We start from the raw sequence: 25,335 nt of genomic DNA on the forward strand, positions 1-25,335 counted from the left end.
ATGATCCTTAATTTTCTCTAAAATGCTGTTGCTGTACAGGAAAGAGCTTCAGGTCGATTTAAATCTAACCTAACAGGGCGATAAACCGAATGCTAAACCAAGCTTAAGTTTTGTTCGACCATTCCACAATCCCCTAATAGACAATGTTTGTCCTGATCCAATCATTCGTGTGATGCTATTTCAGAAACGAAGGAACACAGCAACTTGTGCTTCCTATCTAGCAAATTCAAAGATCTCATTATAAAAATATATCTCGTGTATCGATTAATAGATATTTGGATTAAGATTTAAAAGGATGTCGATCGAATAATGAGCTAAAGTTGAAGCATCATTTCCCCCAGTTTTGTCCCTAGATAATTCTTGAATTCCATCAAATGTTTATATTAAAATTTTTATGAATTTTAGAAGAAAAAGAAATAAGAGATCTTTATAAATGTGTTTTTAATCTCGTTAATTATAAATTTTCATTCAATTCTCTATGATCTAAGCTTCACACCAGGTCGAACTTTGCTCTTAATTTTTCCAAAATCATCATTTCCAGGTGCAACAAACTATCCCACGTGTATGCAGTTTCTTCCCTCCCGATCTCGGCCACTTCCGTGAACGAAATAACCCCTTCCCCCCCCCCGGATAATAGGAAATAATCTATTCCGGATTTCCCTCGGGTAATACTATTCCAGGCTACGATCCACTGTGATGAAATAGGGACTTAGAAAAGCTTCTACATTTGTAATCCTACTGTGGAGGATGACTGGTGGCGGGTTAGGGATTGTAAACGAAATTACAGCAACGAGAAAAACCTTCCTTCTTGGGGGGGGAAGGGGAGAAGAAGGAGGAGTTCCAACGATAAAAAGGAGGAGAGCGATAAAAAAAGCGGCGCGAGGAAAAGATAGTAGTACTGTGAGAGGAAACATCGAGAAAAGGGATTTTCGGGTAACGAGAACGACAGGAATGTCTGAGACGAAATTCTGATATTGAAAGAAAGGGAAAGATACTTTTCGAGCGAAGAAAGATAATTCTAAAGATCGAGTTTCTCGAATTTCAAAATTATTGTGATTGGAAAATAGGAAAAAGATTTTTAAGATTGAATAAATGGCAATAGAATTCTAACGATTCGAATGAAAGTATAAAAATAAATCAGATTGCACGAATTTCAAAATGATGAATAAAAAAATAGTAAAAAGATTTTTAAGAATAGATGGCGATATTAAAATAAATCTATATCTAACAATTGCTATAACACACGTTTCCTATTGAACATTCCTATTAATCGAAAACAAAAATAATAAAAAGAACGAGTTGTTACACTTTCAATTCGTGTTGACAAGATTCAGAATTAGAGAAATAATAAAATGTGAAAAAAGAAAGGTCTGTATATTCGAAAAACGAAAACCTTTGGTGAATAAATGGCAATAGAATTCTAACGATTCGAATGAAAGTATAAAAATAAATCAGATTGCATGATTTTCTTGAATTTCAAAATTATCAAAATGATGAATAAAGAATAGTAAAAAGATTTTCAAGGCAGAATAGATGGCAATTTTAAAATAAATATCTAACAATTGCTATAACACACATTTCCTATTGAACATAATCGATTAAAAATAATAAAAAAAAACGAGTTGTTACATTTTTCAATCCTTGGCAAAATTCCGAATAATAAAATGTGAAGAAAGAAAGGTCTGTATATTTGAAAAACAAAAATCTCCAAAAATCACATTTCCTATTGAATATAATTAAAAATAATAAAAAGAACGAGCTGTTACACTTTCAATCCTCGACAAGATTCCAAATTAGAGAAATAATAAAATGTGAAGAAAGAAAGTATATTCGAAAAACGAAAATCTTTGGTGAATAAATGGCAATAGAATTCTAACGATTCGAATGAAAGTATAAAAATAAATCAGATTGCACGATTTTCTTGAATTTCAAAATGATGAATAAAAAAATAGTAAAAAGATTTTGAAGACTGAATAAATGGCAATAGAATTCTAACGATTCGAATGAAAGTATAAAAATAAATTAGATTGCGCGTTTCTCGAATTTCAAAATTATTAAAATGATGAATAAAGAATAATAAAAAGACATTTTCAAGACAGAATAGATGGCAATTTTAAAATAAATATCTAATAATTGCTGTAACACACGTTTCCTATTGAATATAATTAAAAATAATAAAAAGAACGAGTTGTTACTTTCAAAATGATGAATCAAAAAATAGTAAAAAGATTTCTAAGAACAGATAACAATTTTAAAATAAATATCTAACAATTGCTATAATTTCCTATTGAACATAATTGATTAAAAATAATAAAAAGAACGAGCTGTCACACTTTCAATCCTGTTGACAAGATTCCGAATTAGAGAAATAATAAAATGTGAAGAGAGAAAGGTTCTTTATTTCAACTTCAAAGTTTCCTCCCTACTTTTCTCCAGACGTCAGACCGGCCATTTAAACTTTAACACCCGATCGATTTTTACGAGCCGATTATATCTTCGGGGGTAATTCCCTTCCCTTGATCGATGCGCCGTCCAAAAATCCACGGGGATCTCCGGATCATAAATCGCGCGTGTGACTCGATAAACGATTACAAGGTAATTATCGAGGCAGGGGAAGGTCCACCGGCTATTTTTCGCCGTTTATTAATGACGGATCTTTCTTTCTTCCGCCGTTAACCGGTCAGGGTAAAGGCGCACAGCTTATTGCGTTTTATTAATTGCCTCGACCCAGTTAGTAATCCCAACTCGATAAATAAGTTAACGAGTATATATCGAGAAGACGATCTTTATTCGTGAAAAACTTTCCTTCCCCGCGAAATCGTCCATTTTCTTTCGAATCCTTCTCCCAGTGTATTACGTATAGCCTCTGCACTTTTTAATTTTTTCACCCAACAACTCCTTAATTCGTTTACAAAAAGGAGCTGAAAATAGGGCAATAAAATATTTTTTGAAGGAAAAAAAGAAACGTTTTAAATTATTTTAGAGTAAGAAATGAGATGTTTTGTTATCATAATTTGAGCAAAAGATATTTTATTCTGGATTCATGGAAATATGTCCACGTGTTGACACGAAATGTTCTAAAGATTAAAATAAATACAAAAGTTTGCTGTACAAAAATAAAAATTGAGATTCATTTATAAATAATTGAGGTTTATGTTGGATAAAGTGAGAGAGGAAAAGAGAGGTGTGATGGAGATGAAGTTATTTCAATCTGTCTAATATAAACTTCAATTTGGAATAATATTAATATTTTATTTAATGGAATTTCATCCAAATATCTATTAATTAATTAATTGATTATTAGGAACACGAAGAAGAAAAGATGTTAAATAATTAAGAAAAACTTTGTTTCAGCTTTTTATACATGTACGATTCTATATATTTTTCTATGAAAGGTAAAAGCATTAATATTCTTTAATTATCTTTTCTTTCAAAATATAAATAACTTGAAGCACGAGTAGAAATTTTTTAATTTTGCTTCTTTCTCTTAAGGAATTTGCACGAATCTGCAGTTTTAAAACATCGTGTATAATATTTTTTTTCTTTTTTTGTTTCAGGACGAAAAGAACCAATTGCTCATCACGAATCTCTGGTTAAAATTGGTGAGTTATTTAACGTATCATGAATATAATGAAACCTTTATGAAGCTGTAGCTAATTTCACGTGGCAATTGCAATCAAAATTTATATATCGATGTTGAATAATTCTCATTGATTAATTAATTAAAAAAAAAAAAAAAGAAAGAAAAAATGGGAGAAACCATGAAAAAATTTTATCGAGAGAGAAGTATAATAAAACCACCGTTTAATGAACTAATTGAAAGATGAAAATTATCAAATAGAGAATTTTTGTATAAAAGGATCGAATATGTAAATGTATTAATTTATATTTTGAAAATATAAAAATAAAAAAAGAAGGAATAAAATTACACAAATTTCGTAAAATCGAATAAAATTTTTTCCAACTCGTCAATCTTTAACACTCGAGAGAAAGAAAGAGAAACGGAATGATATATATATTTTGAAGTTCGATTTCTAATTACAGATTACAAAAGCCAATATTCGAATTAACTACGATTACAATCTTCAATAATTGTTGACCGTACAAATTCCTAACAATTCAGTACACTTCCTAACGATATTAGATCCACATCGAACCCAATATTCCAATTAGCCATAATTTTGTTTCGAATAATTACTATTCTGACTGATCATGAATCATTCACGAATCCTTGCTATCAAGAAATGTTGTACGAAATGAATACTAAGAAAATACTTGAATCAATCATTTTCTGTTGCCTTTTAAAAAAATTTTTAACAATTTCGAAATTCTAAAATCTAAATTCATGGAATTTTCAATTTCACCAAGTAAAATTCCTAATCACGCTTCGATCATAGGTCGTCCAAATTCTTCTTTAAACAAATGTTTTTACTAAAAAATTCAATTCCATAAAATTCGCAGAAAATCGTGAACCTAAATTTCCCGAGATCGAAGCTTCTATTCACCAATATGTGAAATCCAAGTTCGAGGGAACGTCACGTGGTGTTTATTTTGAAGTTGGAAATCGTGGTCACAACAGATTCTTATCAACCAGAACTATTAATAGAAGCACGGGCAACAGGTACTCCCGTTGGAGAGGGTGAAGTGGCGCACCCTTATTAGGGTAGACCGCCGTAATATTTCCTTTCAGGAGGTTTCGAACCGCACTTTAAAACGCTTGTCGTTGCTCATTTCCAACGGCTTATGCCTCGTCAATCCTCGCCCTCATCCACAACCCCCCTATCAATGCCTGCGTCATGAGGCTTTGCAGTGACCCAAATTCGCGGTTAACGATTCGGCTCGATGATGATGCTTTCGGCTCGATTTCCACCGATTTCTATGTTAACAATTAAAACGTAGAAACGCGATCGAAAATCGTCGACACGGGATTAATAATTTGGGATGATCAACCCGACGTTGATAAATTGAAACGAACAACAAATGGGACGATGATTTCGAGATCGTTGAGACGAAGGGATTCGAAATAAACAGCCGATCAAGCGTGAAACGCGTAATGTTGAATCTAAATCGATTCCCCTTTTTTTTTCTTTTATTGTTGATCGAGGTAAAGTAATTTATTTGTTTTATTTTTTAATCGAATTTAAAAGATGATGGTTTTATTTCTGTTGCTACTTTTCTCTTATAAGATACAAGAAAATGTATTTGAAATTCAGAGAAACTTTTACGATATTAAGAATAAAATACACAAATTTATTTTATTTTTATTTCAATATCATATCCCGCGGAAAAGAAAAAAAAATTTATTATTTTAATTTGGCTTTATTTCATATAACACGTAGATGGATTTATTTTTATCATATTTTTATTAAAATATTGTTAGAAATATCCCAAGTCCTGTAACATCGATTTCAATTATTAAAATTTCCTTAATAGAACAATAATTATAATGTAATTAGAATCTATTAATAGCAATGACAAGAAATCAATAATACATCATAATTAAAGAAGAAAGAGAATTGAATGAATTTTAATTCGAAATATTGCATTATACAAAATGTAATTGTTTATTAAATGCATTATATAAAATACTGCATCAACGTGATCAATCACGAAATTGAGTAAAAAAATATATCGTAATAGATCTTTTGAAAATTAAATCCATATATAAATTTCTACGATTTTCCTTATCTCTTTCGATTTTATTATACATTCACTTTCACGAAAAAAATTTAAATACATATATTTTTCGATGTAAAAGAGAAATAATTGGAATATCAAAAATCTAGAGGAATCTATAGAAAATTTCAAAATTCATAAAATGAATATTATTTTGATATTCTTTATGATATTGTTTTCATATGATAAAAATATATTATCGATTATTTTTGAAAAAAAAAAATTCCAAATGCTTTCAAACTTTTTCGCGGTAGTGTACGCGTGCAGTATGAACAAATAAAAAAAAAAAAAAGTTTCGTCTCTTTTTAACCTTTTTCGCCTACCCTTGGAGATGTCAAGTGCACGAGTAGTAAGGGAGTGAACTTAACGCACAGCTGCACTTGACTTGCACCGCCTGATATCTTTTTGAATATAAGTCGCTGAGATATTCAACAACTTCGAGATAAGACTCGGAGATATTCAAGATATGTTTGACGTTTTCACGTATCGAAACCACGTCCTACATATTTTCCTGATAGCATTTCTATCAAATACATTTGTGTCTCTCAGCCAAGAAGAAGGGGGACAATGTCGGAATCAAATGTTCTTCTGCAATAACTCGCAGGAATATCTTCGCAATTTTTATTTAATACCCAGCAGGTATGAAATAATCGTACGATTAGGATCAAAGTTAAACGAAATATTTTTTATAAAAATATGAATATCCTTTGCAAGAAGCTAAGTGATATAGAATTTCTTATACGCGATGGAACACACGGAATTGAAAATCCTTTCGATTATTCATAAGAAATGATTTTAGCGAAGAAAGTTGAACGAATGGTTTCAAGAAAGATACAAATGTAAGTGAATTTTTTTTTTTGTAAATGGATGCGTGGAGGGTATATGAAGATTTGTTTTCTTACTTGGAAATATATATTTTGTAAGTTATGTATTCCATTCATATAAATTTTATATAAATTTAAAAAAAAAATAATATGTTTAAAATTCTAGTATACAATTCACAAAATTTATGTATACTGTTTTAAATATTGAGATTATTTTTAAAACAATAGAAAATTAAATGTAATGTAAAATCTAAAATTATTTATTTGAATTGCTACTTTTCAGAAAGGATAAATATGTTAGAAAATTAAAAATGAAACACTTCCAATATACAAAATTAAATAAACAGATACTTTAATTTTCTTTGAGTCAAATTTTCATCAAACTATTTAAATAAAAATGTAAGAAAATTATTCTATGGTATTAAACGATTAATATTTTTTAAAAAATTAAGAAAAAGAACAAAGAAATTAAGAAAAAATTAAACAATATTTGCGGATTAATGTGAAAATTTGAAATGCAATAGATATTATGCACCTTGTATCCAAGGTTGCTTCCCTTTCATTGAATCTATATCAACTACTGTTACCCTGCATTTGCATAGTTTTCATTGAGGTCATGGGTTAGAGAATGCAAAGATACATAGCATATTTCTGCATAACCCCTCCACAGCATACCAACACATTGACATACAAGAAATACGTATTAAGCGACATGCATGAAACGTCGCATAATTTGCATATGTGCAAGAGATTCCATGTCAGTTGGTTATACATTGATTACTTATTAAAGATTCAAATGTGTTACAGCATATAAACTATGCTATATTTATACCGTAATTACCAAGTTGGACGACTATATATTATACAAGTTGTGACAGAAGGTGGACATCCTTTGCAAGAAGCTTTAATCGGTTTATAAACATCAATCTTAATTTAGTTTGCATAGTAATCGAAATATTAGATTGTTAAAAATTTCAGATGACAAATTTGGGTGGTTTCTATCTCAAATTTGAAATTTTTATCGATATTCAAATTAAATTATTTATTATTTAAAATATATAATATTTTATATCGAATATTTTAATTTGAAAAATGATTTTAAATATTTAATTTAAACAATTTTCATCTGAAATTATTCTATCGTTATTTAAAATAAAAAGAATTTTTCAGTTTTTTTTTACCATTACGTTTTTTTTTTCAAAGTTTTTTATCGTATCGATTATATGCAGCAAGCAAATTAAACGAGAAAATCTTGCTAAGAACATATTTTTCTAATAGATCTGATATATAAACATAAAATATATATATATATATATATATATATATATATATATATATATATATATATAATTTTACTTTGTAATTTTAACTTTATTTATGTTTATTATACAAACATATATAAAATCATTTAATTCGATTCGAATCGATGAAGAAATAAAACTTTATCTTATTTCTTTTTTTTGTTCTTTAGATAAATTTTAATAATAAATTTTTAATTTAATAATAAAAGGCATAATTATATAAGAAAGATATATATATATTTTTATATATTTTTCATTAGAATTTAATAATTTCGAAATACATAACCTTACAGTATATATAATATATATATATACTGTACGTATAGAATACATAATCTTACTTATAATATATATAATATATATACTGTAAGGTTATGTATTTCGAAATTATTAAATTTTAAAGAAGAATGAGAAAAAAAATTTAAATAAAAAATATAAAATTATTGTCAAGTTTAAAAGAATAAATGAATAATAAGATGATATAAATGAAAATTGATAACAAAAAGAAAGAATAAACAAATTATTCGCTCTTTTACATGCTAAATAATAATTATAATTATAGATATAGAAAAATTGATTTGTAAATTTATCTGTATTATCCTAATATTTAAAATTTACAAAATCTTTTAATATATTACGCATTTATTTTTGTATCATAATTTGACGAAATATACATACGAATGACAGATATTTGAAATCCACCAGCTATTTGAATTTTAAAATATTTCAATATATTTGAATATATATAATGAATATTTCAATATATATAATGAATATTTCAAAATATTTGAATATAATACATATTTCTATACATATTCTGTACATATTCATACAATAAGTTATGTTTAATTTTTTTTTTTTAAATAGATTTGATATACAATTCACTAAATTTATGATGTAATTGAATTTCTAACCAAATATATAAATTATTTCTATCTAGGTAAACGTATATTACTTATGCTTTTACATCTTATTGCGAAAATATAAATATAATATAATATATGATAAAATTATTTAAACCATTTATGAATTAACAAATTTATTAATATATAATTATGATGTACTCACCGAGATAAGATGTTTATCAATAAGTTACAAGAATCATCAGGTATCTTCATATTTTTCATATTTTCTACACTTTTTCTTCATTATTTTCACTCACGAAATCAATTTAAACTCTTTATCACGAAATATTTTGTATCGAATTTATAATTTAAAATAAATGTTAGACGCCAGAAAGATTCGACATAACGCGACGCCACGTTTTTCCACCATTACACAACGACCGGAAAGAATGTCTAATTGAACACTTCGAAAAACAAAAATATAAACAGCATTTATTCTGTTGATATCGAACTTTCGATAAGGAAGTATATACTTATGTTCTTGGAATTTTTGCGTTCATTTCGTTTTCGTCTTTGTTTTGAACGGTATTCACAACATGTCTGAATTTATATCACTCAAAGCACACTAAACTACAGTACATTCAGCCAATTTAGAACGCCATAGAACGCCACCTGTACCTATTGTTTAAACTTAATACGTTAATCATGTGAGATACAATTTATTTATATAATATATATATATATTATTATATATATTTAAATTATATATTTAATATTAAATTATAATTTATGAATCAAATTAATTAATATGTCTTTTAAAAATGTGTAATAATTTTCTGAGTCGAAAATATGTACATATAGAAATATCTAATTATATATATTTAATTTATTTGTACACATTCAGTCACTCGTTTGATTTTCGTAGCAAGAAGAACTTCCGTGAAGAAGAAGTTTTTAGTTCTAAAATAATTGTCAGTGAAATTGCGTCGTTTGTGTGTTTCTATTATAATTTTCCATATTATTAGTGTATTTAAATGTGTGATAATGAAGATAAATAAACTACTTTCGGCAGATACAAGCAGATACAATATGGTAAGACGTTTGAAATCTTTAAAATTCTTATTAATAATAAAACATTTTTAAAAGAATTTTTTTCACTACATAAGAGATACAAATAGAAATTTATATGAAACAAACGGATTAAGATGTCTTCTCGTTCATTATTGAGAAATCATTTTATTCATATTTTAACAATATTTTCATTACGATAGTATAAAATAATTTCTTTTAAATCTTTCTTTCTCTATCATTCTATTCGGCTTTCAAGGGAAAAGTGATTTCTTGTTCTTAAAGAAAGTTTTACAATTTTCCATTACCTCTGTCGAGTTTATAAGTCACTTGAAGCGAAAATAATATACGTATAAGATGGAAGCTTTCTGAGAATTTTCACTCCGTGTGAAGCATAAAAATTATAACCAATATATGAAAGAAAAATATAAAACTAGTTTTGTAATTATATATTTTGCTGAAATATTTTTTATTTAAATAAGTTATTAAATTATTTAAATAAAATATACAACACAAAATTAATAAAAAATATATTTTAATAACTTTGATTGAGATTTATATATTCGTTTAGTGATTTATCGTTTTACAAATATTTTATCAAATTTGAAATAAAATTCAAAACAAAGAGTTTCGATATTTTTAATAATCAAAATAAAAGGTATAAAAGGATTTAATACAATTCCAATATGTTCAAATAATTGAAGTACAGTTATTTCGGCATAAAGTAAATATACTTGTAGACAATACATTGACACGTAATTCAATTAACGTTCAAGCATGTTCTATGGCCAAATTGATATCGAATTTATCGGCTATTGAATTTGAAGAACTCGTCTTGTAATTTCCTTTGTAATTGAAATTTTAATATTATATCCGATTCTTTAGTTTCGTTTCGAAAGATTAAATATCAGCAGATTCGGCAAATTCGTTTCATTATTTCGAAGTTATTTCATTCGTCTCTCAATTTCACGTGGTTTCAATTTACAAACGATAAAACTCTTCGCATTTCTTAATCGACATATTTTTCATTCGATTGTATAATTCATTACTACTGTATAATTTAACTTAATTATTATTTCCTTTTATATATTTTTGTTCTAATTTCTCAAATTCTTTTAAATTTTTTATTTGTTCGAAATACGATAATACATTTTGAATATAGTTTACTATTTATTTAAAGAAATATTTATATATATTAACTATAATAATAATTTTTAATCATATTTCTCAAAATTATCTATTGAAAACTAATTATTTACCTAATTTCTTACATATATTATTATAAAATTAATCACGATCATCTCGTCAACATCAAGTAAGATACATAAAAAAATAAATCTGATGTTCTCTTATCAAAGAGAAAATCGGTATCTCGACTTTTATTCGAGACAGAAGAATTTTAATTTAATTTTAATTTATAAAACATTAACCTTTCACCGTCACGAAACCTTTCACCATCCTCGGTTCTTATCCCGTCAATGGCGAGAAAAATGTTTTCCGGTCAAAATTAGTTTCACAGCAGCCTACTTTGGCGAATTCAGAATTCACAAGCGCAGGTTCGATCGCCAGGTTATAGAGAGAGATGCATCAACGAAAGTAGTCTTTCGAGATAGGCTCGAAGTGCATTCGCGCAACACAGTCGTAGGCGGGGCGGGGGGTACGGTAGTTACGTGAAAATCCACGATCCCAGAAACGAACTTCCCTTCGTAGGGTGTAACTTCTTGGCCTCCACTAGAAAAGAGTGGAGCACGACTCGAGTAGGCGGAGTAGCTCGCGTGTCTGTGAGCTTTAACGGTTCTATGGTATTATGAGCGAAGTCAGCGCTAGGTGCACTCTCTTTACCATCTCGCTATTACCCTCCCTCGCTCCGCTCCACCCTTCTGTTAGCCCTCCCCCATCGCGTCTCTATTTCCGTTTCTCACCCCAGTTTTGTGCGTTCACCCCAAAGAAGAGACGAGAGAAGAAAGATAGGCTGAAGAGAGAATTGGAGAGAGAAAAAGGAGGATTTACTCGACGTATCTCGTATATAGGTGTCTCCTATAACAACATTTTTTTTTCCTTTTTTCCCTCCTTTCCTGTTTTCCTTTACAAAGAGTAACCCGTTTTTTTCAAGCCGTGAAAAAATCTCGACGAACGAAACGTACGGTAAATGGTACTACACGGTTTTACTACACGCAAAATCTTGGCGTTTTATGACCGCTTTCGAGGCGTATTTCATTAAAGATTTTATTTTACTCTCGTGTTTATCGTTCGAGCTTGAATGGATTAAATTTTAGATTACGAACTAGTTATCGATTTTTTTTTTCTCTTTTTTTCGATGAATATCGTGGAATATTTAATTTTTGGTCAAGTTTATAATCTTTGTAACGAAATATTTCGTGGAATAGTTGATTTTTACAACGTGGAGTTTTATATTCGTCCACGTAGTTTTCCTACTTTTTTATTCGCTTCCAAATTGTCAATTAGTTCCTTTCGGTCTCCTCGTGTCACGTTCACGAATGTGCAATTGCGACTGCCAACTATCGGCTATCAATGACAGGACAAGACGAGTCAGAAGCATCACACAGACGGCTAGAATCCTCGTTTGATTAGGTTCGTTAATGTACCTGCCACTGTCAATTGAGATAGACTGATATTCTATGGACCGTCGAGGCCACTTTATCAGTTTGATATGTTATCGGCTGAAATCAACGAGTAGTCATCTTATGTACGATTAAAGAAATACTGTCGTTGATATAACATGTCTATTATATTGTTTTAATTGGTGTCGCGTCGTTACGAAATGCGAAACGTGTGTCCAATTTGTGTCAAATAGCATTTATATAACAAATGCAAACATGTCATGCAAGATTTGAAATTTATTAAATTAAATTTGAAGATATCTTTTAATTTTCTTGTTCTTAAAATTTAGAAAGAATTCATCGTTCAATATCTTTTTTTTTTGCATCAATTTTTAAAAATTTTTAAATAAATATCGAAGAATATCTTTGTCAATAATAAATTGTTTTTTTACTTATATATTCAATTTTTAATATTTAATAACTATATATATAAGATTATTGGAACGATTATAAGATAAGTAAAGTCCAAGTTTTATCTAGATAATTTTTAAACGATCGATTTTAGATTGTTTATCTTAACTAAAAAAAATTTTATTATCATAATTAAAAATCATATCTTTTCACGTGTCTCGTCAATTGAAGTTCACAAATAGATAAAACCGAAATCAGTTTAATTCATGGTGGCTGTGTAGTTTGAGTGATTTTCTTGATTTAAAAGGATTCGTGTTTAAAAGGATTATCAGTAAATGGAGATCAAAGATAAATTCCAGAAAGTTTTATCCTTAGAATTTCGTTTTAAATGAAAGTTAAATTAAACTCAATTCTCAATTTCTGCCTCTGCGTAGTCCTTGATCATTTTCAGAACCGTGATTCGTTTAACTGCAATTTTCTGATAAGGTTAAATTTACGATCATCTGTCTTTCTTGCTTCTTTCTTTAATCATAGCGTTAATTATAAACCTCTTCTTCCTAATTGTAATAATTTTCCAGCAGCTCGAAAAATTATCGTATCCATCCTTTCTCCTTCTAAGAAAGAAAGAAAAAAATTATCAAAATTAAATTTTAATATTTCGATTAAAAATAATTATTACTTTATCTTTTATTTATTTAGATAGATACAAGAGAATTTCGATAAAATTCCGATTTATTCGAATCTTCTTTCTTGGCTACAATAATTTTCCAGCAGCTCGAAAAATTATCATATCTATCCCTTCTTTTTGTAAAAAAGAAAAAAGTTATCAAAATTAAATTTTAATATTTCGATTAAAAATAATTATTACATCCTCTTTTTCTTTATCTTTTATTTATTTAGATACAAAAGAATTTCGATAAAATTCCGATTTATTCGAATCTTCTTTCTTGGCTACAATTCAATTTTTTTCAGAATGAAAATACTCCTTTTTAGAAAAAGGATTATCTTCTCATGTTTCTCTACGATTATAATACAGATACGAAGAAAATTATCGTTCTACTGCTTTATAAAATTAATTTTTATTCCATTGAAAAGAATCATTTAATAACTTTTTGAATAATTTTTAGATAGCGTGTTCAGTTATCAGAACAAATGTGATATTCGAATAACTTTAATTCAATAGCTATACCTCTCTCGAGGTGCTTTACGATCCTTCAAAGTTTTAAAAAAATTTCGAGTTATCCAAGTTCTCTTGTTAGCTTTTACGCAAAATATATTAAAGAAACTTTTAAACGAATCTAATTAAACGTATCTTTATATCTTATATATGAGAATCTGATTGAATTAAAAAAAAAAATAAAATAAAACATCGAAAAATTCATAAAATACAGGTCGTGTTGTTAATTACGATTAGGATGATGCGGCCAGCTTGTACTGAAATACAAGGGGGTCCTATTACTAATATTTATCCAGGAGGAGCATGTTCCCTCCTCAAACGATTTGGCATCCGCAGAGAAGCGGGCAAATATTCCTTATACATATAGGCGGCACTTTGGGGGGTAAATTCGGGTCACACAAGCAATCGAGAGTGTATTAACTAGCTCTCAACGAGAATTGAGTTATGCCACGAGTTCGTGGTCCCTGATCAAAAGCCAGTAACGTATTGTAAGCTGCAAAATTCGAACCCTCTTTGCCGTGGATCATCTTCGATCCGTCGTTTACGAAAATTTCACACCCCCTGCGCGTGAAAATTCCATCATCCTTGCCAGTGATCGATGCTACAGTTCGACGTGTTTATTTTTGAATCCAAAGAAAGGAAAAATTTTCTTTTCTCTTAATTCTCGTGATATTTCTAATGGTTTTTTTTTTTAAATAAAATTTTAATTTCATTTTAGAGCTGCGAATATTTATGCAAATTTCTTATTCGTATAATTCAGAAGATTGAATTATAAAAATATTCATTATTCTCTAAAAATTATTACCGATCATCATCTTCCGTTCTGCAGTATATTTGCATATTTTTTCATATTTTTCTACATTTAAATCTCTCACAAATATCTAGTTATATTAATAGCAAAGATTTTATCAAAAATAGGAAACCTATTCAAAAAGACTTAATCCAATATCTTTGATACAAAATAAATTAGTAGTTTAACGCAGATTGACAAAAGTGAGAAAGACATTCTAGAAAACTGTACAATTAGATGCACGATTAAACGAATCATAGAATTAGATGAGAATTCTCAGATTGATAAAATTTTCCAATATTTCAATTTTTTTCAAATATACACGAATTTCATAAAATCCCGATAATTAACGAGCAGTATTAATCACTTCATTTCCATATTCCTCCCTCTTCTTCCACATTTTTTTTTTCTCATCGAAAAATCATTTCCTACGATATCCCATCGAACTGTAATTACGCTAAACACGAAAAAGATATCGAGTAATTACGCCAATTAGCGCCTCTTTTGCCTCTTCGTCTGATAATTTAATTTAATATAATTCTCGATATTTCATCGAATATTCACGATCGTAATTCGATTAGCAAACACGGGGGGAATCCTTCGAGAATATTCGAGATAAGAAATCGCGGGGCGATTGTGAAGTCGAAGGGAGAGGGGGGCGCGAAACAACCTATCTTTACGTGCCAGGCTCAATTTCACTTTGACGTGGTTTATATCAGCGGTTTCTTCTTTTGTTTCCCTTTTTTCTTCTGCCCGCACACATGTACGATAGAACATAGATAGAATAACAGCATACAAAATGAAATTTTTATTTTTATTTTTACATTTGTCCATTGATGATATAGCTTGTGATATCAAGTAGATAGAAACTTTAATGCATAATCATTTTTATTTGAAAGAGATAAGTAGAAAGTTGACAAGTGACTGAAATTTATTGTAAAATGTGCTTGAAAATAATAGGATGCTAATGTATTTTTGAGATTATTAAAATAAAAATTTCAAAATTGAATCGCTTATAGTTTGATAAATAAAATTCAAATGATATTTTTGTATATCAATGTTAAATAGACTTTTTTAAATATTTTTCAAGAATATATGTATATATTATTGTTAAAAAGCAAGAATTAGAATATGATATAATTTAATTTCTGAAAATTAAGGAGGACAGAAGAGAACAATTTCTTTTGTATTAATAAAATAAATTAAAATCTATTTCTTGCATGGAAATATGCTACGTTATTTTCATAGATTAATGACATAAATGTTAATAATTTATTTAGTTAAAATGAAAGCAAAATCCGAATTGCGTGATATCTTTTTTTTTTAAATAAATATCGTTACGCGTAGATATAATTATTCACTGTTCATTATAAATCATATTAAATTTGTTGTAGTAGCACGAAAAGTTAATCATAAAATATTTACATACAGAGAATATTTTCAGCTAAACAAGTCAAGTCTGACTGGTGTAAATACAAAAATGAAATAAATTAGTAGAACGAAGCAAGTTGAAATATTTTCGAGAAAATAGAAAAAAAATGACGAAGGAAGAGAGATTTTAAACCACGATGTGTGATTCGTATCAACGAATCCAAGAAGCAAAGTCAAAGCGAATTTTCAAAGAGCACTATGAATATTAAAAATCACATCGTTAAAGAGAAGATAGAAATATAGCAAGTGATGATACTTTTATCTTCGTTAGAATTATTAAGTATCGTACAGTTACCAAGATTAATATTCAGACGTTATCCCATCTCTGAATTTTTTATCCTCATCTTTTAAGAAATTTTAGATTAATTAACCATCTTATTCTCTTGCGAAAGAATGTAAGAATCGAATATCCTTCGTTTCAATCTCACTGTTATTATTAAAATATTTCGTGAATCTATTCGATTAAAAATATTTTTGCAATAGTTTTTTTATAATTTATTTCTTTATCGAGTGCATTGGAAAATTTTTTAATTACCTTAACAGAAAAACTTTAATCTATCTCTCTTTACAATTTGATCAAAGAAACTAGCTAATCAATCACTCTTAACGAAGAATTTTTACGAAATAATAATCACATCTTAAGCTTTATATTTAAAAAAAAATTTCCCAAGAGAATTCTCGATTATCATAAATAAATCTAGCTTCGTTCGTTCATCTTCCATTTCTTTCCATCTCGAAACTACATTATATATATATCAACGAACATAATATGACAGAATTAGCATAAATCTATTATCACATCAGCAATATGCTTATTTAAATATACAATTTCCAAAGAAAATTTTACTATTTTTTTTCATAAGTCTGAATAATAAATCAAATCTCTAATACGAGACAAAAATTTCAACACAAAAAATGATAAACTTCTGGGAATCACAAATCCAAGAAATAGAAAAAATTATTAGCTTTAAATCCTCTGACACGAATAAAATACCAAATCTCTCTCGATATTGTCTCTCACTTTGTTATATACAAAACATATTCCAGTAATAATCTTTCGTTTAACTATTATTGCAATCTTAATTTATCTAATAATTGACGCATCACAGGCTTTTCATAATAAACATACAATAATATACTCTTCCGTCAAATTATCTCGATTATAATATTCTTCACTAATATATCCTCTCTTCTCTGAGACAACAATGAAGAGATTTTTCTGGCCCGCGTTCAATTAAACCCCGACCGAATCGCGCGTGTTAAAAATATAAAGGGGGTTCGAAATGCTTTTTAATTAACGATGGATTTCGTTATTTCGGGCGGAATGAAGCATCGTTACGGTCCCGATCCTAAACGATCAATCGCGTGTATGCAATCTGGCCGTAAAGTACGATTAAACCGATATGCGCGTATATATACATTCGTGCTTATCAAGAACCGATGGTTTAAACGATCGTTTTGACGAATGATTATACATATTGGGCTCGAATGTACATATTGATGAGAGTGTTCCGGCCGCGTTCACCAGAAATCGGGGGAAACGTTGATCAACTCGTTAAAGACTGTTTCATCCATTAATCTTTCGCCAATGTGATTGTACATACGATAATTAAAAAAGAGGATAAAATACTTTCAAATTCTTTCGTGAACCTTTCTTTACCATAAATGTCGTAAAAGAAATTAAAATTAATTTTCTTATCACTAACAATCTTGTCATTGTTAATTTTTCGTCTTTTATTCTTCTCTATGATAGGAACTATATATATATTCAGTTCTTATTGGAAAAATCTTTTAATTTTAGTTATTAAGTCCACTTTTAGTTAATTTTTATTTCTTAAAGCGAGGACCGAAATTAAACCCATCTTTTAAAAATCGTCGTATTACAACTTCTATATACTTATCCTTACTTTATTTATTATTAACTTGCTCTTCTTCTTGGAATCATTCCTTCAAACTTTCGCTGAAACTTCGCGAAAACTATGCGATTTATACGATCGCGATACTCCAACCGTCTCATCATTCTTTTCATCCCGTTCTTGTATATATATATATATATATATATTCCTGTTCCTCGTGTTCTCCGCTCCATTGAAGCGAGCATAAAAGCGTTCACAATGAGGCAACGAGCGTCCATAATAGATTTAAAGCATTAATATTTTGAAAAAGGCCGTCGAGTCGAGTCGAGTCGAGTCGATTCTGTTCTAATTCTATTTTTTTTTCCTTCTCCTTTTTTTTTTCTTTCTCCTTTTTCACGAAAGAATAAACAACGAGGGTTTAACGATCTCTCCCCGGCGATATCTTTGTCCTCGGCCGTCGTGTCGCCACCCTCGATTCGAAGCCCTGTGTGTGAGCGCCTTGTGACGAAGTTCGTCGCGTGGTTTAATTAGGTCAGTCATCCGAGGAAAGGAGAAGCGCGGCTTTGAAATCGATGATATTTCCAGGGCAAACATTTTCAGAGTGAAAATGTAGAATATCTGTCGGGGAAAATAATCAGTTTTAACTCTGAAAACTGTTGTTGTTGCCGAAAAATTATTTAGATTTCTTATATGCTTATTATTAATATTCTTTGGAGTTTGATGTAAAATTGAAAGAAAGATATACATAGATATACAGATTTTTTATTATTGAATATAATAACATCTTCTTCTCTTTTTCTAAAATAAATTTCTAGCCCGATAATTCATCACAATATATCGGTAATTTTATGAATAATATAATTTTAGAAATTCAGTTTCAGGAAGAATCGTTCGTTGCGAAATTTAATAAGATTAAATTATCACCGCAGTTTATAGCGAAGGATTAAATAAATAACAAGCAACTTTGATAAACAAACGATCGATAAACTGTTTTCTTTTATTACAACGGCGGCTGTGTCGTGGATAACAAAAATAATGGCAAGAAAGGGTAAACAATTTAATTGATACATCGATTATATATATCGATCTTCTCTCCTTCGTTTCGTATCTTTTCTTTTTTTTTTAAATAGAAACATTTTTCAAAATACAACTTAATTTTAAAACTTTATTAAATTTTGGCGCCTAAAAACTTTCTCTGTCTAAAAAATAAACAAGCAGAGGATCGTTTCGAAAGATTCGTCATTTTTTTTCTATGAAAGAAAATCCAATCGGGGAGGGAAGAAAAGGGTATTGAAGGGTATCCCAACGGCTTACACATTCCGACATAATCCCCTCATCGTCCTCACCGTTTCCTCGTTTCGACGAACTTTGGGGAAACGCTCTAATTACGGTCCTTCAACGAGGAGAATGGAGACTTAAAATTAGTTGCGAAACCAGCGATCCGGTTACCTTCTGAAGAGACTAGAGACTACTCAGATATACTCGCGACGTTTTATCTTCCTTTAATATCCTCGAATGTTGTAAATTATGGCTTCAACATCCCCCCTTCCCTCCCTCGAAGTGAAGGAAGGAAAAGGAAAAAAGTTGGGGTATTAAGAGCCATTAAAACGAGATTCAAAATGTTTCGAAAGATTCCTTTTTCCTCTCTCTCTCTCTCTCTCTCTCTCTCTTTTTTAATACACCAGAGGGAAATAGACCATGTCATTAAACAGTTAATGCTTTCGAAGGTAATTCAGGGAAGGTAATATAAAGAGTTCTCGGAGGGAAGATGCAAAAGAATCTTGCCCGCGGCACTTTAAACGAAGTTCTTGGATAGTTCGAAACTGGATGCCCCAATTCCAGGGGTGAATCCGAATAATCAGGCTCGCCAGTATGTACACGGGGCGAGAAGCTCTGCCAAAGGTTCGAAACCGGAAGGAGGCTGGCTGAGGATTTTAAGCGATTTCAGGGCCCGGCCGGTTTAAGGCAGATTATCGATGCGAGCGAATGTTTGGGCCAAGTTTGATTAAAAATGTTTCGTTTAATTTTTTAGCTAAGATTAGAATTTTAACTTAAAAATTTAATAATTCGTTCATTCGATTCTTCAATTAAAAGACAATTTTATTATCTTTGTACAGTCAGGTATTTAAATTTCACTTCGTGGAGCAGATCGATCTAAAATTATAATCAACAGGCCATGTTTTTTGTTAAACAGGTGAATAATATATTTGCCAAGTTCGTTTAAATTATATATATTTTATAATTATATTTTAAAATACAATTTTGTTACTAATCTAATCGTTATTTCTATATTTTTTTATTTTTATATTTAAAATAAATTTAAATCATTACTAAATTCAAGCTAAATTATTAAATTATTTATTAAATTATTTTATATTATAATTATAATTATAATTATTTTATTAAATTATTTAGATTAAAAAAAAATATTGTCTCCATAATGTGTGAAAAACAAAACTTAAATTTTTATTCCAAATTTATATAGTTTATCCCATAAATTTTTAATATAAAAATCGACAAATTAAAATAAAATTTAATTCATTAAAATATTTATATCTAAAAAATCGAATTATTTATTACGCTTCGATATGCTTCTTCTTCTTTAATTTTGTCTTTCATCTTCTTTGATAAAACTTTTCTCTCTCTCTCTCTCTTGTATCGCTCTTGTATATCTTAACGCAACTAAAGAGAAAAATGTGCACGTATGAATTATGAATGAAAAGTAAACCGAGAAAAAACTAAAAAGAGATGATGACGATACGAATTAATCGAGTGTTATAGGGAATAAACTTTCAAAATTCAAGTCGAGAATAATATTCTTCCACTTTCCAACAAGTGATTCGATTTGAATAACAATAATAAAAATAACGCGAGCGTTTAATACCAGAAAAGATGCATCCAGTTCTGATTAAAGTTAAAAGTCTCTCTGGATCGACAAGTTTGGAAGACGACCAGTGTCGCTAATCAAAAGTTAAATCACGCGAGAATGCGGTACAACTGGTTGTTAGTCACAGTTCGTTGATTTTCTCAGCTTTTATTGGAGAGTCTTGGAAGGAAGAAGGTTTACAGGGAACAAGCGTTTAATGTTCCGTGAATTTTATAATTGGCGCCACTCTTGACTGTTATTCTTGTCATATTCTATTAACATATTCTATCAAATATTTTCTTGTTCCATTCCAATTTATTACACAAAATGAGTCTTCGTGAATTAAAAATGTACCATTTTTCTCTCGTTCGTACATCATTAACAAGTACAATAAAAATCTTCGTTAAATAAATAGATGTTTAAGATCAAGAAGGACAGTGAAACGTTACTCCATTTAAGAGACAAGTTAAATTGTTTAGCAATCACATGGAATAAAAGATATTCGCCATACGGCGAAGTGGATCAAGACACAATTGAAATAGAAGGATACAATTATGATGGACAAGTAGAACGTGTCAATAACGATTGCAATAACGAGTCGAATAGGTTAGTCACAGTCAAATAAGAGCAATAACAGATCCGTCAGATCACAAGTGGATCAAAGATACAAAACGATTATTGATATAGAAAAAAGATGAGGATTATAATCAACGAGTGGAATGAATAAATTAAGGCAATTATGGATCGGATTACATTAAGAGATATAATTATTTTTAAATTAATTCTTCCTTTTTTTAATTCGAGGAAAGCCATAACTCACGGTGTTCTCGATCTCTTCGAAAATGGAGGACGACAAATCGGTATGCCGATGGATCCGAATGACAAATCTGTTGATCTTATTCGCGTTCCACGGAACGAACGATCGGAATAGCTCGGATTCGAAGCGGCGATAATCGAAATTGCTAAGATTCCCATCCCTCCCCCCTCTGAATTTACGTGCCTGTTAAAATCCTCGCTCGCCGAGATTTTTTTTCTTTTTTCTTTTTGTAACGTCAATAAACGCTGGAATCTGCGAGAAATCCGAATTTACGATTCGAAGAGAAGATGGATTCTAGAATAATACATAGAGACACTATGAATTTCGATTCGAATTCATATTACCATATTCATATCATCAATTTCGAAAAAGAAGAAGAAGAAGAAAACTTGTTTGCAAATAAGTAAATTATTTTTGGAAAATACGATTTTATTCTCCCAAACTACGATGATGATGATCGAGTGATTTTGGAAAATCGGTCCACCGTTTTAATTAGCTCCCCGAGGGAAGGTGGAGCGAGCGAGGGGGGAGGAAACGGGTGTCGTGATTCGAATTGAATCCGAGGGGCCACTCCGAGTTTTATGTTTATGAATATTGCAAGGGTTGAGATCGTGACCGTTCCTTGCCGAAAATTAGGGCAAACTTTTGGAATTATCCTCCTTGGAGGGGGGAGGAGGGGCATGGAAATCATTAAACTCGGGATTTTCGCGTGCCGCATTTATATTACCTAATTCGTGCGCTTTGAATCGTCGCCTCGTTTCCTTATCATTCAATTTACATTTCGAATTGTCTGCAAATATCGGTGAGAGATGTGGAAATTTGGGATTTTATGGAAAGGGATACGATGAGGGAGAGTGGAAGAAGTCTCGTATGGTAATAGATTAGTATGTACCTCTCTTGCTTTTGGCCCAAGTGATTTATGTAATCAGGTTTTACCTTCTTCTCTGGTTGAATCATGAAAATATATTTGTCTTTCGTGCTCTACACGTTGAATAAAAATATACGATAATGTATCAAAGTGTGTTAGAAAATGAAAATCTTTTGTTGTTTGAAAATTAAGAAAAATGATGGAAGGAAAATTTTTATATTCTTATTTTGAACGAATTTATTATTTTTCTCAACTGTTTATTATTGCTCTTCGTTAATTATACATTGACTTTTAAAAATTGTTATTTTTTTCTTAAATGTTTGAACACTTTCCTGACACGAAAATTGTCATTCTCTTTCTCTAAAAATATTCAAACAATTTATTACTAAAATTTCTTTTCAAACTTATAAACTCCGATATCCAAATATTTATCCTTTACGAGAAAGGTTGGGATAATTTGAATTTCTAAAATCATGAAATTTTTTGAAAATAAGTTGAATTCTCAATTTAGATCGCATTCAAAGAAATTGATTATTCGTCGAAGAAAGTTCCAGCTTGCAAGATTGATCGTTCGAGTTGAAAACTGGAAAAATGTGTCCGGGCCAGGTCCCCCGAGAATAGGTAGATTTCTCACTTAGCATTAAGTGAATCGATCAAAAAGCATTTTCGGTGGAAGTTTCTCCTGTTTTTGTTTCACGATTCCTCTTTTATTTCGACCTTTCCCCGCATACTCTGACGACACTCTGAGAAAATTCGTTTTCGTTGTACGCCGACAAGATCTCCAGCATTCGTCTCCGTTTCAAAGGAACGGATTACTCAGTTTTCTCGTAAATAACCTAATCCATGCTTTGTAATGCGTTCCCTAGGTAAAAGATCCAGAGAGAGAGGAGAGAATATTATCTCTTCGTATTATTGAAATAATTTAGAATAGCACGTTTAATCAATTTACAGCAAATATTGTGTTAAAAGTAGACTTTCGTGCATAATTTGCATACTCAAAATTTAGGTTAAGAAAAGATTCTAGTTTAATTGACTTTTTTAAATCATTAGTAAAATCAAATTGTAAGAAATATTGATCGTGTAATTTAAAAATTCAATTATAATCAAAATTAGCATAATTCCAAAAATAATGATTCTTGCTTAACCAAAATGAAAGACAAAAATCACAAATCTTCCCCTTTGAAACCTGTTTCTATTCATCTCGATACAATTTCCGGTTCCTGAGATATCGCCGTGTAAAGAGAACCACAATTTCCAATTTACCGATTTAACCTATTAAAATTAATAAAAACTTGAACCGCTGTAACTCCGAGGATAATGATTTCCGGGCAACGGGCGAGCGATCGTTGGAAACGCGGAACCTTGCTCTTCAAAACGCTCTCCTCTTTACCCCGATACGACTTCCGGTTGCCGAGATATCGTCGCGTAAAGAAAAGCGTAATTTTTAACCGCTTGCTCTCGGCTCCCTCGTTCGCGCCTTCTTTCACTGACCTATCCCAAACTCCAGACAAGCGACAGACGTAATTCCAGAGGAAAAACGAGTAGTACGCGTTTCCAGAAAATAATGTGGGTCACTGGGTCACGGGCCCATTCATAATCTCCGCGCCGTGTTTAAGCTGTATTCGAAAACTTCGAATCGTCGTATCTCGGCAATCGATCGAGATATCCGGATGGAACAAAAATTGATTTCTCTTCTCTCTCTCTCTCTCTCTCTCTAGAAAGAATGCGTGCGTTTGAATGATGAAATTTTTAATTTCTTACGTTTTTTTTTTTGGCACGAATTCTCGATAATTGAATAAACATTGAAATATCAGCTTTCTGTTACACGCAATACTCGAACACGCCTTCTCCTTCCTTCGAATTATGTAATTGATGCACAAAAGGAGATTTCAACCCGGGTTACATGAACCGTGAACCAATTTCATTATAATGGGAGTGCGGTCCTCTCTCTGTCGACCTTCCATAGGTGCGTGGAAATGGATATATAATAAACGGCCTATGCGTGCCACGTAAACCATCGAGCACAGTGGCCATTATTAATTATCCGCCGGTGTACTCCATCAGTGGCTAATCAATCGGGAGTTGGTGACTAATGGGTGTGAATCTAATGGCCTGCACGAAACAGATCGGGCATTCCTGCGGACAAATACTGCGGACGAGTGTCGAACTCGCCCATTGTCAGTCCTCTTCTTCATTCTTTGATTACTATGATTACTATGATATGAAAGTATTTCTTTCCTTCGTTTATTATCGTTCAAATCTCCAAACATTTTAATTCATAAATATATATATATAAATTGCACAGATATTAATTGATTTTATTCCTTTTCCTGTTAAACAATACACTTTAGAAATATATTTATTTAATCAAAATTTCAGTCTTTTATAATTAATTGTATTAAAAGTGATATAAGTCTGTCAAATGAATTTAAATGAATACAAATAAAGTGCACTGTTGACTTGAAGATTGAAGAAAATTTAAAGTAAGATTCTAATAAAAATTTTCTTTAATATAAATAATAAATAATACATTTTTTTATATACATTTTACGAATAAATCGCTGGCTAAAACACGTCGACTATAAATTTGATTTCGCTTAACCGTTAAATTTGCTGTTTGCAAAAACACCCTAATGGATCGATAGAATGCTATAATGCAGCCTTGCCGGTTAACTGTTCGTATCTTACCACTTGTCTTGGCTGGTAAAGGTCGAAGTAACAAAGTAAAGAATACCGCCAAAACTTTGCAACTTGCCAAATCGCCTCGTATTTTCCGCAAAGTTGCGCCGCCAAACTCTGAGCGAAAGTCTGGAAAATTTTCACGAAAGCTTGCCTTGTAAAAGA

General features: G+C 30.2%; 1 protein-coding gene and 1 long non-coding RNA gene across 5 annotated transcripts in view; one reads left to right on the forward strand and one right to left on the reverse strand.

Moving 5' to 3' along the window:
* LOC113219219 overlaps positions 1-9,353 on the reverse strand; it is a 172,240-nt gene extending 162,887 nt beyond the window's left edge. Inside the window, exon 1 of the long non-coding RNA XR_003306019.1 lies at positions 8,870-9,353. This is a non-coding gene — a long non-coding RNA (uncharacterized LOC113219219). The remainder of the gene's footprint in view (positions 1-8,869) is intronic.
* The window catches only part of nAChRa7 (nicotinic acetylcholine receptor alpha7 subunit), a 244,157-nt gene that overhangs the window by 169,258 nt on the left and 49,564 nt on the right, over positions 1-25,335 (forward strand). For 3 of the 4 annotated variants that reach the window (XM_026444870.1, XM_026444873.1, NM_001011621.1), the window contains 1 exon segment: positions 3,558-3,602. In XM_026444870.1, the coding sequence (XP_026300655.1) occupies positions 3,558-3,602 (45 nt within the window). 4 annotated transcript variants of the gene reach the window in all.

Source organism: Apis mellifera, linkage group LG14, assembly GCF_003254395.2.
Source record: "Apis mellifera strain DH4 linkage group LG14, Amel_HAv3.1, whole genome shotgun sequence".
NCBI classification, from domain to species: domain Eukaryota; kingdom Metazoa; phylum Arthropoda; class Insecta; order Hymenoptera; family Apidae; genus Apis; species Apis mellifera.